The 15,300-nt window shown below is 57.0% G+C and overlaps 1 protein-coding gene across 6 annotated transcripts in view; it reads left to right on the forward strand.

Annotated features, from left to right (window-relative positions):
* The window catches only part of ATP2A3 (ATPase sarcoplasmic/endoplasmic reticulum Ca2+ transporting 3), a 38,111-nt gene extending 22,811 nt beyond the window's left edge, over positions 1-15,300 (forward strand). Inside the window, exons 14-23 of one of the 6 annotated variants that reach the window (XM_030799999.1) lie at positions 117-452; positions 3,777-3,997; positions 4,938-5,140; positions 6,138-6,223; positions 8,733-8,866; positions 9,628-9,745; positions 10,327-10,444; positions 10,799-10,899; positions 11,088-11,145; positions 13,733-13,883. In XM_030799999.1, the coding sequence (XP_030655859.1) occupies positions 117-452; positions 3,777-3,997; positions 4,938-5,140; positions 6,138-6,223; positions 8,733-8,866; positions 9,628-9,745; positions 10,327-10,444; positions 10,799-10,899; positions 11,088-11,145; positions 13,733-13,752 (1,395 nt within the window). In that variant the 3' untranslated portion in view covers positions 13,753-13,883. Of the gene's footprint in view, positions 1-116; positions 453-3,776; positions 3,998-4,937; positions 5,141-6,137; positions 6,224-8,732; positions 8,867-9,627; positions 9,858-10,326; positions 10,445-10,798; positions 10,900-11,087; positions 11,146-13,732 lie in introns of all 6 variants that reach the window. The other 5 variants (XM_030800004.1, XM_030800002.1, XM_030800003.1 and 2 more) reach the window with 5 other exon arrangements.

The following is a 15,300-nucleotide window of genomic DNA, read 5'->3' on the forward strand; positions in this document are numbered from 1 at the left end:
TCCCTGCAGTACGAGGTGGGTGCGGGAGCCGAGTCTCCCTGCAGCAGCTGGGTAGGTCAGGGATGGTAGGTCAGGGATGGGCTCAGGCCCCGCTTGAATCTGCCCCCTCCCTACAGACGGACCTGACCTTCGTGGGCTGCGTGGGCATGCTGGACCCGCCGCGGCCTGAGGTGGCTGCCTGCATCACACGCTGCCACCAGGCGGGCATCCGCGTGGTCATGATCACGGGGGATAACAAAGGCACTGCCGTGGCCATCTGCCGCAGGCTTGGCATCTTTGGGGACACGGAAGACGTGGCGGGCAAGGCCTACACGGGCCGCGAGTTTGATGACCTCAGCCCCGAGCAGCAGCGCCATGCCTGCCGCACCGCCCGCTGCTTCGCCCGCGTGGAGCCCGCACACAAGTCCCGCATCGTGGAGAACCTGCAGTCCTTTAACGAGATCACCGCCATGGTGAGGCCACAGCCTGCAGCCCCAGGAGGGGGTGATGAGTGGGGCCACGGGGCGTGGAAAGAGCAAGCCGTGCAACTCTCCCCTCTGCCTCATTCTTATCTTTTCTAACATCTTATTACCAAAAAATTCCAATACAAAGAGAAATTTAAATAATGTTATTCTGGGCCAGGCGCGGTGGCTCACGCCTGTCATCTCAGCACTTTGGGAGGCGGGCAGATCACTTGAGGTCAGGAGTTCGAGGAAAGCCTGGCCAATATGCGGAAACCCCATCTCTACTAAAAGTACAAAAATTAGCCGGGCGTGGTGGTGCATGCCTGTAATCCCAGCTACTCAGGAGGCTGAGGCAGGAGAATCGCTTGAACCCAGGAGGCGGAGGTTGCAGTGAGCCGAGATCGCACCACTGCACTCCAGCCTGGGTGACAGAGTGACACTTTGTCTCAAAATAATAATAATAATACTAATTTTATTCTGAACACCTACATATCTATCATCTAGATTCTACAACTAACATTTTATTGTATTTGCTTTATTACATACCTGTCCATGCAGCCATTCTTTGCCCATCCCTAGCCCATCTTTTCTTAGGTGTATTTCAAAGTCAGTCGCAGACATTGGTGTACTTCCCCCTCACCTACTTTAGAATACATGCTAACCAGAGAGCAATGTTGTTTGTGGTTCTGTTTTTCCTTTTTGAGGTAAAATTTGCCTTCGATGAAACACACAGATATTTAGCGTATCATCTGATGAGTTTAGGAACATGCACACACCAGTGTAACTCACAGCCTTATCAAGATAGGAAAATGTCAGGCATGGTGGCTCACGCTTGTAATTCCAGCACTTTGGGAGGCCAAGGCAGGAGGATTGCTTGAGCCCAGGAGTTTGAGACCCCATCTCTCCAAAAAAAAGAAAAAAAAAAAGATATGACACATTACCGTCAACCCATGAAGTTCCCGCACACTCCTTCCCCATCTCTGTCCTTTGTCGCAAAACAGGCGATCACTGTTTCGGTTTTTTTCCACCGTATATGAGTTTTATCTGCCCTAGATTTTCAAATGAATGGAATCATACAGTATGGACTGTTTTGGTTTGGGGTTTTTTTTGAGATCTATCTGCATTGTTGTATCAGATTATTGCTTTTTTTTTTTTTTTTTTTTTTAGATGGAGTCTCGCTCTGTCATCCAGGCTGGAGCACAGTGGCGCGATCTCGGCTCGCTGCAACCTCCGCCTCCTGGGTTCAAGCGATTCTCCTGCCTCAGCCTCCTGAGTAGCTGGGACCACAGGCATGCGCCACCATGCCCAGCTAATTTTTTTATTTTTAGTAGAGATGGGGTTTCACCATGTTGGCCAGGATGGTCTCAATCTCTTGACCTTGTGATCCGCCCGCCTGGGCCTCCCAAAGTGCTGGGATTACAAGCATGAGCCACCGCGCCCGGCCTATTGCTTTTTTATTGTTAAGTAGCATTCCACTGTGTGAACATTTCGGTTTATTGAACCATTCCTCTTTGGATGGACATTTAGTTTGGGCCTAGTTTTTGTTCTTAATTGCTGGCCTATTCTTCTGACCTCAGCCTCTCCCCTGACCTGGTCTCTGTTTTTAATGCTGGCCTCCATCCTAACCCAGTCCTGTACCTTGACCTTAACCCTGACCCCTGGCCCAGCCTTGATCTGCACACCAACCTTGACTACCACTGCAACCTGGCTCTTCATCTTATCTTTGACCTCTATGCTGACTTTGTCCCTGACCTTGATGTTGACCCTCATCTTAATCTAATTCTTTTTGTGTTTGTGTGATAAGGTCTCACTCTGTTGCCCAGGCTGGAATGCAGTGGCAGAGTCATGGCTCACTGAAGCCTCAGCCTCTTGGGCTCAAGAGATCCTCCCACCTCAGCCTCCTGAGGAGCTGGGACTACAGGCATGCACCACTATGCCTGGCTAATTTGTTAACATTCTGTAGATATGAGGTCTCCTTATGTTGCCCGGGCTAGTCTTGAACTCCTGGACTCAAGCAATCCTCCTGCCTTGGCCTCCAAAGTGCTAGGATTACAAGTGTGGGCCACCACACCCAGCCTGACCTAACTATTTATGTGGAGCTTAACCCTGATATGAATTCCAGTCTTGGCCGGGCACGGTGGCTCACGCCTGTAATCCCAGCTCTCCGGGAGGTCAAGGCGGGCAGATCACCTGAGGTCAGGAGTTCAAGACCAGCCTAGCCAACATGGTGAAACCCTGTCTCCACTAAAAATATAAAAATTAGCCAGTGCATGCCTATAATCTGAGCTACTCAGGAGGCTGAGGCACGAGAATTGCTTGAACCTGGGAGGAGGAGGTTGCAGTGAGCCAAGATTGTGCCATTGCACTCCAGCCTGGGTGACAGAGTGAGACTCTGTCCCCCTCCCCCCCCCAAAAAAAAGAATTCCAGTCTTGACCTGGATCAAGACCTTATTCTCAACATTGACCTTGACACTGCCCCACCCCGCAATGTAATACTTTATGTTGACCTCAACTTTGATCTGGCCTTCAATTTTTTAGATGGAGTCTCGCTCTGTGGCCCAGGCTGGAGTGCAGTGGCGCAATCTCGGCTCACTGCAACCTCCGCCTCCCAGGCGCAAGCGACTCCCCTGCCTCAGCCTCCCAAGTAGCTAGGATCATAGGCACGCGCCACTGCGCCCAGCTAATTTTTGTATTTTTATTAGAGATGGGGTTTTATCATGTTGCCCAGGCTGGTCTTGAACTCCTGACCTCAGGTCATCCACCCGCCTCGGCCTCCCAAAGTGCTGGGATTACAGGCGTGAGCCACCGCTCCTGGCCTGGCCTTCAATTTCACCTTCATTGCAACTCCAGACTTCGTGTCACTTGACATCACTCCTCATGTGGACCTTGACTTCGCCTCTGCCTTTGCCTTGATCTTCAACTTGACTATAACACCTACCTGGCTCGTTACCCGGGCCATCCCCTTAACTTCATTCCTGACTTGACCTCAGCTTTCTCCCTAACCTCACTTTCCTCTTCTACCCCACATCCAACCTCAATTTCATCCCTACCCTCATTGCTGACTCACCGTCATCGCCATCCCCACCTCGTCGTCTCCCCTGACCTCATACTTGATATTCTCCCCAAATTTGTCCTTGTCTGCACCCCTTGCCTTCTCCTCAGCCTCATCCTCAGCCCAGTTTCTAAGTTCATTCTTGAACCCACCATTTGTTCTGTCCAGCTGTCTGCTTCCTTTGGAACATCCGCTAAGATTGGGGATGGGCTGAGTTGGCAGGAGATGGGGAGGTGGAAGGGAAGTTTCTCAGGCACAGCCCTACCTGACCTGGCCCACAGACTGGTGATGGAGTGAACGACGCACCAGCCCTGAAGAAAGCAGAGATCGGCATCGCCATGGGCTCAGGCACGGCCGTGGCCAAGTCGGCAGCAGAGATGGTGCTGTCAGATGACAACTTTGCCTCCATCGTGGCTGCGGTGGAGGAGGGCCGGGCCATCTACAACAACATGAAGCAATTCATCCGCTACCTCATCTCCTCCAATGTTGGCGAGGTCGTCTGGTGAGGCCGGGCACTCCCTCTTCGCAGCCCTCTCGATCCGCTCTGTGCTTCTGAGACAGGGAAAGTGCCTGTTCCTCGGATGGGCCGCAGGGATGGAGGGGCCTGTTCCCTGCCCTGGCTGGGGCCTTCCAGGGTCCCACCTTGGAGTGGACGGGGGAGAGGACATCTCGTCATTCTCCAGAGGCCCTGGTGACCTATGGATCATGGTCACCCCAGCACCCACGGAGGTGCCTGAAGAGTCGCCTCTCAGCCCTCCAGCCATGAACTCCCACTTGCAGATTAGCAAGATGAGAGAAAAGCCCCACCTTTAGGCATTCGTGTGTGTGTCCGTGTGCGAATGTGTATTTGTGTGCACGTGGCCTGAGTGCCTGAGTGAGAGGTGTGGGTAATGTGTATATTTTGCATGTGTGCTCTTGTGCATTTTGAGCGTGAGTACAAGCAGAAGGATTTGTGCCAGCGTGTACTGTGCACACACTCGTATTCACATGTGAGAATGCCTGTGGGGAATGGTGAGCATGTGTGTTGCTGGACATGGATGGATTCTGCATCTCTGCACCTCAGGGCAGACACGTAGGTGTTTGCTTGTGTTTGCGGGATGGTGTGGCATGTGCTAGGTTTTTGCACATGTCTGATTCTTGGGCATGCCCTCTTCGTGTACATGTGTGTGTGTGTGTGTGTGTGTGTGTGTGTGTACTTGGCCTCTGCTAGGCCTAAAGAGCAGGTATGTCCAGGATCCAGAGCTGGGACTGGGGAAGGCAGGGCTGGCCAGGCCCGAGGCAGAGCTGTGTACACACACCCTTCACATCACAGCTAGCGGAGGGAGGAGGGGCTGCCGTGGAGACAGTGGGTGAGCTCCCAGCCTTGGGTCTGAGCAAGAGCTGGAGCCTCCATCTGGCGGGGGCTGGGCCTACCGGGGCTAGAGCTCATGACTCTGTTCCAGCATCTTCCTCACGGCAATTCTGGGCCTGCCCGAAGCCCTGATCCCTGTGCAGCTGCTCTGGGTGAACCTGGTAACAGACGGCCTACCTGCCACGGCTCTGGGCTTCAACCCGCCAGACCTGGACATCATGGAGAAGCTGCCCCGGAGCCCCCGAGAAGCCCTCATCAGTGGCTGGCTCTTCTTCCGATACCTGGCTATCGGAGGTGAGTGGGGCCTGAGCCCTCCGTGGAATTCCTAAGCTTCCTAAGAGCCTTGTATCAGGCTTGCAAGCTGCAGACAGTGTGACTCAGCCTGGCTTGTGCCAGTAGAAACTGTATGAGCTCATGTAATGGCAAAGAATAGGCATGGCTGGATCTGGATCTCAGTATCACTGGCATATTTTGGCACTGCCTCAGCTTCATTCTCAGGCCCACGTCCCTCATGGTGGCAGAATGGCTGCTGCAGCCCCAGCCCTCATGCTCACTCCATTACAACCCTAAATTCAGCTGAAGAGAGAGCCTTTTATCATACTGCTCTCCCGGTAGTATGATAAAAGTCTCAGGCTTGGGCCAGGCATGGTGGCTTACACTTGTAACCCCAGGATTGGGGGAGGCCGAGGTGGGCAGATCACTTGAGGTCAGGATTTTGACCAGCCTGGCCAACATGTGGCTCATACGTGTAACCCCAGCACTTTGGGAGGCTGAGGCAGGCAGATCACCTGAGGTCAGGAGTTCGAGACCAGCCTGGCCAACGTGGTGAAACCCCATCTCTACTAAACATACAAAAATTACAAAAATTAGCTGGGCATGATGGCAGGTGCCTGTAATCCCAGCTACTCGGGAGGCTGAGGCAGGAGAATCACTTGAACCCAGGAGGCAGAGGTTGCCGTGAGCCGAGATGGCACCATTGCACTCCAGCCTGGGCGACAGAGTGAGACTCCGTCTCAAAAAAAAAAAAAAAAAAGTCTCAACAGGCCTATTCTCATCGGCCCACATAGGGTTCACCTGCTAATCTCCAACCACTGGGGCCAAGGGTATGGCAGATGCTGATTGTCCAGCCAGGGCCCACCACTGGCATCGAGGGGAGGTGCCTGCAAACCACATGGCTTAGAGAGGAAAAGGGTGGCTCCCTGCTGGGAATTCAGGGAATTATTAGGCAGGGGAAACAGATGCCAGAAAACCACCGCCATTCTCTACAGCCAGTCTCCTCCCTTCCCCGCAGTGTACGTAGGCCTGGCCACAGTGGCTGCCGCCACCTGGTGGTTCCTGTATGATGCCGAGGGACCTCACATCAACTTCTACCAGCTGGTGAGCAAGGGATGGCCAGGGAGCCTGCTGAACTTACAGCTCGAGTTGTTGGAGTTCCAGGGGAGATGGGTCCAGAGCCGCATGGGTGGCCTGCAGTGTCCTTCCCCACTCGCTATATACAAATAAACATCCCCACCTGGGGAGCCGAGCTCAGAGCCTGCGGGAAACCCAGAGACGCCAGCATGGTCCCCAAGCCGAAAGGCGCCTCCCCATCCCAGTCAGTTAGCGGGGACCAAGGGGCCTCACTGCCAGATGTATCTTACCTTTGTCAGGGAACCCCTAAAACGTTGAGGCCTCAGAGGAGTGAGCCCCTAAATGGTGGGACTTTAGGCAGAGGGTCAAACTGAGGAGAACAAGAATGGAGGGGAGGGCCAGGCACGGTGGCTCATGCCTGTAATCCCAGCACTTTGGGGGGCTGAAGTGGATGGACCACCTGAGGTCAGGAGTTCGAGACCAGCCTGTCCAACATGGTGAAACCCCGTCTCTATTAAAAATACAAACATTAGCTGGGCGTGGTGGTGCACGCCTGTAATCCCAGCTACTCGGGAGGCTGAGGCAGTTGAATCACATGAACCTGGGAGACAGCGGTTGCAGTGAGCCAAGATCACACCACTGCACTCCAGCCTGGGTGACACAGCAAGACTCCATCTCAAGAAGAAAAAAAAAAGAATTGAGGGGAGGCTAGCCATGGTGTCTGACACCTGTAATCCTAGTACTTTGGGAGGCCAAGGTAGGTGGATCAGTTGAGTCCAGGAGTTTGAGACCAGCCTGGGCAATACAGTGAGACCCCATCTCTACCAAATAAAAATTAAAAAAATAATTAGCCAGGCACGGTGATGTGTGCCTGTAGCTTCTCGGGAGGCTGAGGTGAGAGGATCAGTTGAGTCCAGGAGGTCACAGCTGAAGTGAGCCGTGATCACACTACTGCACTTCAGCCTTGGTGACAGAGTAAGACCCTGTCTCTAAAAAAAAAAGGAACACGCCTGTAATCCCAGCACTTTGGTGGTGGCGGATGCCTGTTTTCCCAGCTACTCCGGAGGCTGAGGCAGGAGAATCGCTTGAACCCGAGAGGCGGAGGTTGCAGTGAGCCAAGATCACACCACTGCACTCCAGCCTGGGAGACAGAGCAAGACGCAGTCTCAAAAAAAAAAAAAAAAAAAAAAAGGAAAAGAAAAGAAAAGAAAACCAAACCAAAGGGGGGCTTGCAGGATACAGAGAATAGGAAATAGGCAGGCAAAGGGAAGGAGTGGGCAGAGCAGTGGCCTCACCAGTAGATATGGGCTCCTCCAGGGCTTTCCCACGTGCCTGTGAGGCAGAAGCGTCAGCCCTACGCACTCTTTTTTTTTGAGATGGAGTCTCGCTCTGTCGCCTAGGCTGGAGTGCTGTGGCACGATCTCGGCTCACTGCAACCTCCGCCCCCTGGGTTCAAGTGATTCCCCTGCCTCAGCCTCCCAATTAGCTGGGACTACAGGCACCTGCCACCACGCCCGGCTAATTTTTTGTATTTTAGTAGAGACGGGGTTTCACCGTGTTGGCCAGGATGGTCTCGATCTCCTGATCTCATGACCCGCCCGCCTTGGCCTCCCAAAGTGCTGGGATTACAGGCATGAGTCACCGTGCCCGGACCTCAGCACGCCTTCTAATGAATAATTCTGGACGCCACACCGAGACCTGCGACCTGGGGAATACTGTGTGTGTGTGGCAGGTGCTTACTGGTGAAACCCAGAAGGTCTGCACTGAGTAGGGCATTTATGGCAAGAGCAACAGACCCATTGAAACATTTGTATTTATTTATTTATTTTTTTGAGATGGAGTCTCGCTCTGTCGCCCAGGCTGGAGTGCGGTGGCACGATTTCAGCTCACTGCAACCTCCGCCTCCTGGGTTCAAGCCATTCTCCTGCCTCAGCCTCCAGAGTAGCTGGGATTACAGGCACCCACCACCACGCAGGCTAATTTTTGTATTTTTAGTAGAGACGGGGATTCACCATGTTAGCCAGGCTGGTCCCAAACTCCTGACCTCAGGTGACCCACCCACCTCGGCCTCCCTGGGATGACAGGCGTGAGCCACCACGCCCAGCTGTAAATGGAATCTTAATAACAGTGAACAGGGCCTGTGTAGCCTTCATCTTCTATTCCGCAAAGGTGAATTCCACTCCCACATGGTTTTGTTGGTTGATTTTCACATGCATTTCCCTACTCAGTGATCTCCAGGGTCCCGCTAGCCTCCCCAGGCTAATGCCAGCTGTTCTCCTTCTGAGCCATTGCACTCCTGTTCCAGAACAGTCTGCCTTTCCCACACCGTGCCATTGCTTCTCCCTGGCACGGTGCAGCTCCCCCCCGCCACCCCGACCCCGCACCCCTCCTGGGATCCCCAGCCCACCCCACGGCAGTGTTTTGTGTGCTGGTTGTGCCCAGGCATGGGCCAAGGGCAGGATGAGGCTTCCCTCCTCCCACCCACCAGCCCCTCGCCTGACCTGCCACTCTCTCTGCCCTGCCACGGTGCCCCCAGAGGAACTTCCTGAAGTGCTCCAAAGACAACCCGCTCTTTGCCGGCATCGACTGTGAGGTGTTCGAGTCGCGCTTCCCCACCACCATGGCCTTGTCCGTGCTCGTGACCATTGAAATGTGCAATGCCCTCAACAGGTGGGCTGGGCACAGGGCCTGGAGCTGGGGCCGAGGAGTGGGGACTGAGGGCTGGGGGTTCCAGTATCAGTGTCTGATGGTCAGGGGTCCAGGATTGGGGTCTACAGGTCAAGAGGGTCCAGGATTGGGGTCTGATGTTTGGGGGTTTCAGGATTGGGATCAGAGGTTCAAGGGGGTCCAGGATTGGGGTCCAGAGGTCAAGAGCGTCCCAGACTGGGGTCTAGGGGTTGGAGACGTCCAGGACTGGGGTCTGGGGCCAAGGGGTTCAGGTTGGGGTCTGATGTTTGGGGGGTTCAGGATTGGGATCAGAGGGTGAAGGGTCCAGGATTGGGTTCCAGGGGTCAGGGGAGTCCAGGACTGAGGTCTGGGAGTTAGAGGGGTCCAGAACCAAGGTCGGGGGCCAAGTAGGGTCCAGGATTAGGGTCTGGGGGTCGGGGGGGTCCAAGATTGGGATCCAAAGATTTGGGGACCAGGATTGGGGCCTAAGGGTCAGAGGGGCCCAGAGAGGATTCTGAGAGTCCATGGGGACCAGAATTGGGGTCTAGGGGACAAAGAAGGCTGAAACTGGGGTCTGAAGAAATACGCCAAGATTAGGTCTGAGGGACAGAAAAAGGGGTCCCAGCCCGGGACAGGCCCTGGCAGGCCGAGCGGGCAACAGAGATGCACCACTAGAGAAGTGGTGAGGCTCCTCCCATGGGGGTGGGTGCCCAGCAGGGCCTCCCTGCACCCCGGCCTAAGGGGAGCACCCTGTGCCTTGGCAGCGTCTCGGAGAACCAGTCGCTGCTGCGGATGCCACCCTGGATGAACCCCTGGCTGCTGGCGGCTGTGGCCATGTCCATGGCCCTGCACTTCCTCATCCTGCTCGTGCCGCCCCTGCCTGTGAGTCACCCCGCCTGCCCCACTGCCCTGGTCCCCGGACATCACAGGCCCTGGGCTGGTCGCTGGACCTCTCTGGCCCCCCTGCAATGGAAACCACCTGGAGGAGAGGGAGGTGAGGGGTCTGGCCAGCCACCATCTCCAGCTGTGGCCCCACCTTCAGAAGCTCCCAGACCTGGGGGACGGAAGAGGGGGAAACCCCTTGCTGAGGGGACTGTGCCCAGGCTGGGGTGGGAAGAAGGACGAGCTTTCCCAGGGCAGAATCCTCCCGCCTCCCAACAGGATGGATGGGAGTTGGCCCAGTGGGCAAGGGCAGAGGAGGGCCCTTGAGGCAGAGGAAGCTGAGCGGACAAAGATCGGGGGGTGCAGCTGAGCAGACAAAGATTGGGGGCTGCAGCTGAGTGGACAAACATCACTCAGGGTGCATCCACTCAGGGTGGATCACGCAGGGGGTGCATCCAGGGGGTTCTTAGGAGTGCTCAAGAAGAGTCCATCAGAGCCCAGGTGGATACGGCCGACGGACGGCTGGGGCACGGGACAGCCAGTCCTTCCTTTAACCAAACCTCCCTTCCCCTCCCCGCCAGCTCATTTTCCAGGTGACCCCACTGAGCGGGCGCCAGTGGGTGGTGGTGCTCCAGATATCTCTGCCTGTCATCCTGCTGGATGAGGCCCTCAAGTACCTGTCCCGGAACCACATGCACGGTGAGTGGGAGGCCCCATCCCGCCCACTCCGCTGCCCACCCGCCTCCAGCCTGCCTCTCTGCCCACCTCTGCTCCTGGGCTGCAGCGGACGCTGTGGGTGTGGTGCGCAGAGCCTCTCTGTCTGCACATGGGGGAGGCGTTCTTGGATCACCAAGTGGAGGGTGTGAAGGGGCTCTGGTGGCTGGGACCCAAGGTGTCTGCAGGCTCTTGCACTGCAGGGGTCCTGGGCTCACTGGGCCAGCAACGGGAGCACCTCTTGGGCCACGCTGCCTCGCTGTCTTCACCTGCCACCCCCTACATGGCCAGGGCACGTGCGCTCTTCTGGGCCCCGGCCTCTGACCCCTCTGCACCCAGCCTGTCTTTATCCAGGCATTCTCAGGACAGTCTCGCAGGCCTGGAGTAGGCAGCCGCTGACCACCTCTTGGACCCCAGACCACACCGGGTTGGCCTCTTTGGTGTCACCTTGTGGGTGGGTCAAGGGGAGGGTTGTTTCTGAGCTCACAGCTCTGGGTCTGCCTTAACCCCGGAGTGGAGAGGACAGGATGGCAGGTGTCAGGCTGGAGAGAAGTGGGCTGGGACGTGGGGTCCATCCACCTGCCTCTGCCAAGTGGGCTCTGAGAGTGGGTGATTCTGAACCTCCAAGGCCCAGGGACACAGCATCATCTCGCTGTCAGAGCTGCTCAGGGAGGGGGGAAGCAGGGGCGAGCTCCCGTTGCTGGGAATTTGCGCAGAGGCAGTGGCCGTATGGCTGGACTGCTGTGCAGGGGCCTAGGTTGGGCTGGGCAGTGGCTGAGGCCTGCATTGGGGCAGCTGGGTCGTTGGGGGCCACCTCTGGTAGGAATGTGCCCCAGGGCAGGGGGTGGAGGGACTATAAATAGATCACGCGTCTGTCATTCCCTAGGGGCTGAGCAAGGGAGCTGGCCTGTCCAGGGAGTGGCCAGACACATGTAGGGGCTCACTTGAGGCTGCAGGTGGGCACTCAGCCAAGGCAAGCCTGCTGGGGCCGATGGGCGGGGGTGGGGTGAGCTGAGCAAGGGCATTCTGGCCCCTGCTTGGTTCTTTCTGGCCGATGCTCTGTGACAGCCCTGGGGAGACACTGGAAACTCCCATCCATGGGGGCCCAAGGCATCCCTGCACTGGCCGGAGCACCGGGACGGTCCGCCAGGAAATCCTCCAGCCGCCCCTGACCACACTCACTCACCTGCAGAGCCAGGAAATCCTCCAGCCGCCCCTGACCACACTCACTCACCTGCAGAGCCAGGAAATCCTCCAGCCGCCCCTGACCACACTCACTCACCTGCAGAGCCAGGCCTCTGGGGACATGACAGCTCAGGTGGCTTGTCTTCCTCGGGAGATTTCCCAAATGGCCACAACTGCCTAGGAGCTCAGCAGATTTTCTTGAGAAAACTTCAAAGTTAGAAAATTATGCCCATAGCTAAAACGTCTCAGCCAGCGGGGAAAAGCCTGTGTCTCAGGTGCCTTTCAGCATTGGCTGCTGGATGGTGGAGGATTCGCCGGGCCTGAGGAGCGAGAGGGTCCTAGCGGGAGGGGACAGGCCAGGAGGGCTGCGAGGGAGAGAATCCTGCTGGGCCGGGAGTGAGGGGGAGTTTCTCCAGGCTTTGAGGTTAAAGCAGTGGTTGGAAAGAACAGGATTGAACCTGGTGGAACAGGGCTGGGTGAGCACAGATGTTGACACTCAGCGTGCAGGGCAGAGGGGTGAGGCCCGGCAGGGGCAAGGGCCTTGAGCGCCAAGGTAGAGACCCTGGACATTGTCCTCAGGGCAGTGGGGAAGCACGGGAGGAGTGTAAGCACGGTGCGGGGCTGTGCCAACCATGGAGGACAGGCAAGAGCGGGTGAGACTAACGGGTACAGTGGCTCACACCTGTCATCCCAGCACTTTGGGAGGCCGAGGTGGGCAGATCACCTGAGTCAGGAGTTCGAGACCAGCCTGGCCAACATGGTGAAACCCCTGTCTCTATTAAAGATACAAAAATTAGCTGGGCGTGGTGGCAGGTGCCTGTAATCCCAGCTACTCAGGAGGCTGAGGCAGGAGAATCGCTTGAACCTGGGAGGTGGAGGTTGCAGTGAGCTGAGATTGAGCTACTGCACTCCAGCCTGGGCGACAGAGCAAAACTCTGTTCCCCCACCCTCCCCCAAAAAGAGGGGGTGAGAGTAACACCAGGAGGTGGGCGAGCGGCATTGAACAGATCTGGGGAGCAGGCCCCAGGCAGCACCTCCACCTCCACCTCCTTGAGATGTTGACGGTGGTCCCTGTGAAGTTTGGCTTGGAAAGGTGGTGCCTAGCTGCTGGAGGACAGACACAGGCTGGGTACCTGCGGCTCCATCTGAGGGGTGGGGTGGAGGCACCCCGAGGAATGTGCTCGCTGGAAGCCCAGACAGCCCTGCCCAGCGCCGCTGTAGTCCCTGGGGCCTCCTAAAGCCAGACAGGGCGGGGGTGAGAGAGGGACCCTTTGCGCTCCCAAGCCAGCCCGGTGGCCTTTTAGGGAAGTTTTTCTGAAGCCTGACGCTTGTGGCTTCCCTATGATTTATGTCATTTACGAGGGATGTGTCTTGGGGAGAATTTTGGATCCTGGGTCAGCCCTGGGGGCTGGGGGCGGTCCTCTTGCCCCACCTCCTGGCTCTGCCCAGGTGTGGCTGAGCAGTTGTCAGGGGAGGCCTGGAGGCTGTGGTGGTTGTATTGGGGGACAGATCTGGGAGGTTACAGGCGGGCTTAGACTTTACCCTGAGGACAGTGAGGAACCATGAAATGGGGTGTTGGGACTGGATTTTGGCTTCTGCTTGATGCCAGGGGCAGAAGGATGATGGGAAGGTAAGACTGGGGCTGGGGGCAGGGCGGCAGGCCTTGAGGCCTGGTTGGGGAAGGCAGCGGGAGAGATGAGCTCTCGCAATTTGGGTGAAATCAGGCCTGGGTGTGATGGGGCAAGAGAAGCAAGGATGAGCCTGGTGTCTGAACCTTACGATGATGGGTGGTGATTCCCCAAAATGAAAACCAGGAGAGTATGTACTGGAGGGTTTGGGGGTGTTGCTGGAACAGTGGAGTGAAGGAGGCATGGGGGACGTTGCGGGGATGTGTCCTGCAGAGCAGGATCCTGGATGCAGCTTGGGGGGTCCGGTGGGGCTGGGGTAGACTGAGGTCTGGAGTAATGGAGGCCATGGGAGCCTGGGGCTGTCTTGGGAGAAGTGGAGGATGGAAGGGGCTGGAAGGAAGCTGCCTGGATGTGTGCCCTTACACATACCTCTTAACACGCTCCCGGGTTTTCCTTCCAGAAGAAAAGAGCCAGAAGTGAGCGCTGGGAACAGAGTGGAGTCTCCGGTGTGTACCTCAGACTGATGGTGCCCATGTGTTTGCCTCCACCCCCCACACCTGCCACCACACTCGCCCACTTGCCCACCGGGTCCTGCCGGATAAATGACAGGCCCGAGGCCAGAACGGCCATCCCCGGGCCTCGTCCTGGGGTCTCTGTCCCCACTTCCTTCTGGCCTGGGAGGTCTGTAATTCCTGTCTCCTGGACTCTTCTGGGAAGTTCCCCGCTCTGCAGCTCTGGCCCAGGAGCTGCAGGCTGGGAGGGGGCAGCCAAGAAGTCGCAGCTGGCAGCACACCCAGAGATCCGGGGCCCCCCACCCCCAAATCACGAGTCCGGCTGGAGCTTGCTCCCCCTTGCTTGGAAGCTGGGCGTTCACTTGGTGACTGGTGCCTCTGCACTGACAGAGGACTCCTGGGGGTCCTTCTTACCGGCTCTGACCTCTCCCTTCGTGCCTGGTCTGGGACTGGGTCAGCCCTGGGGGATCAGAACGGGCCATCTGGGCCCAGCTGTGTGTAGCGAGGGCGGGCAGCCCCCTCCACTCCGCTCTGCTTCCACAAAGTCGGCTCCCGAGAGCTTGAGGCTGCTTCTGTTTATATGTGCAGGGCCCAGGGGGTGAAGGGTCAGAGAGACGGACACAAGGAGCCGGGTGGAGGGCGGAGCGAGGATGTCCTTTCCTGGGAGACAAGTCGGGAAAGCCTAGTTGGCCTGCGTCAGCCCCGCTCGCCTCCTGGACTCAGGGTTCCCCGCCCTGAGCACAGGAGACGTTCAGAGTCACGCTGTCACCTGGTCCGCCACACGGAGGTCCAACCCACCACCCGCGTCCCTGGCACCTGAGACCCCCGAGGTCCTCAGGTTCCTGACCGTGGCACCTTTCTACCCAGCCCAGTGTGCAGCCGCCGCGCTGTCTGTGCAGCTGGGGGCCTCTGAGCCTGGTGGGCTCTCCTGGACTCTTGGCCTCACTCCTTGCCCCCTCCACACGACACCCATGAGCCGAAAGGATGTCACTAAGGAGGGCTGATTCCCAAGGGCACCCACTCTCCCTCCCTCCCTGCTGGAGGAACGCGTCATGTCAGATGAGAGGAAGATGGCCTTTGATGGACAGAATTTTTATCTTAGCTTTTGCTACTTTGGCAAAAACTAGCGAGGGGTAGCAGAAACCTGTGCCAAGGACTGTCCCTGTGTCTTGGCCCCTCCTAGAGAGTGTGCAGACTGATGATTTTGTATGTAAATCAAGACTCACATCCCTTTCCTAGTCCCCCACATCCAAAGCCCCTCAGCCTGCCCTGCAGACCAATGGGCTCCATGTTCTGTAGCCCCCTCCCCCACGCCTCTCCCCTCCTCCCTCTCGCAGGTTCTGGCAGCCAGTGAGAGAAACGCAGTGGGGGAGGCGGGGAGTCTGGTGCCTGCAGAGATTCTCTGCTTCTTTCCTGGGGGGAGGTGGGGAGGTCTTAGCAGGAGCAGGGCCCTGTACCCACCTGCTGACATGCTGTTTGGTAGAGAAATAAAGGTTGTGTGACTGGGGGAATGGAG

The sequence above is a fragment of the Nomascus leucogenys genome, chromosome 19 (assembly GCF_006542625.1).
Source record: "Nomascus leucogenys isolate Asia chromosome 19, Asia_NLE_v1, whole genome shotgun sequence".
NCBI lineage: Eukaryota > Metazoa > Chordata > Mammalia > Primates > Hylobatidae > Nomascus > Nomascus leucogenys.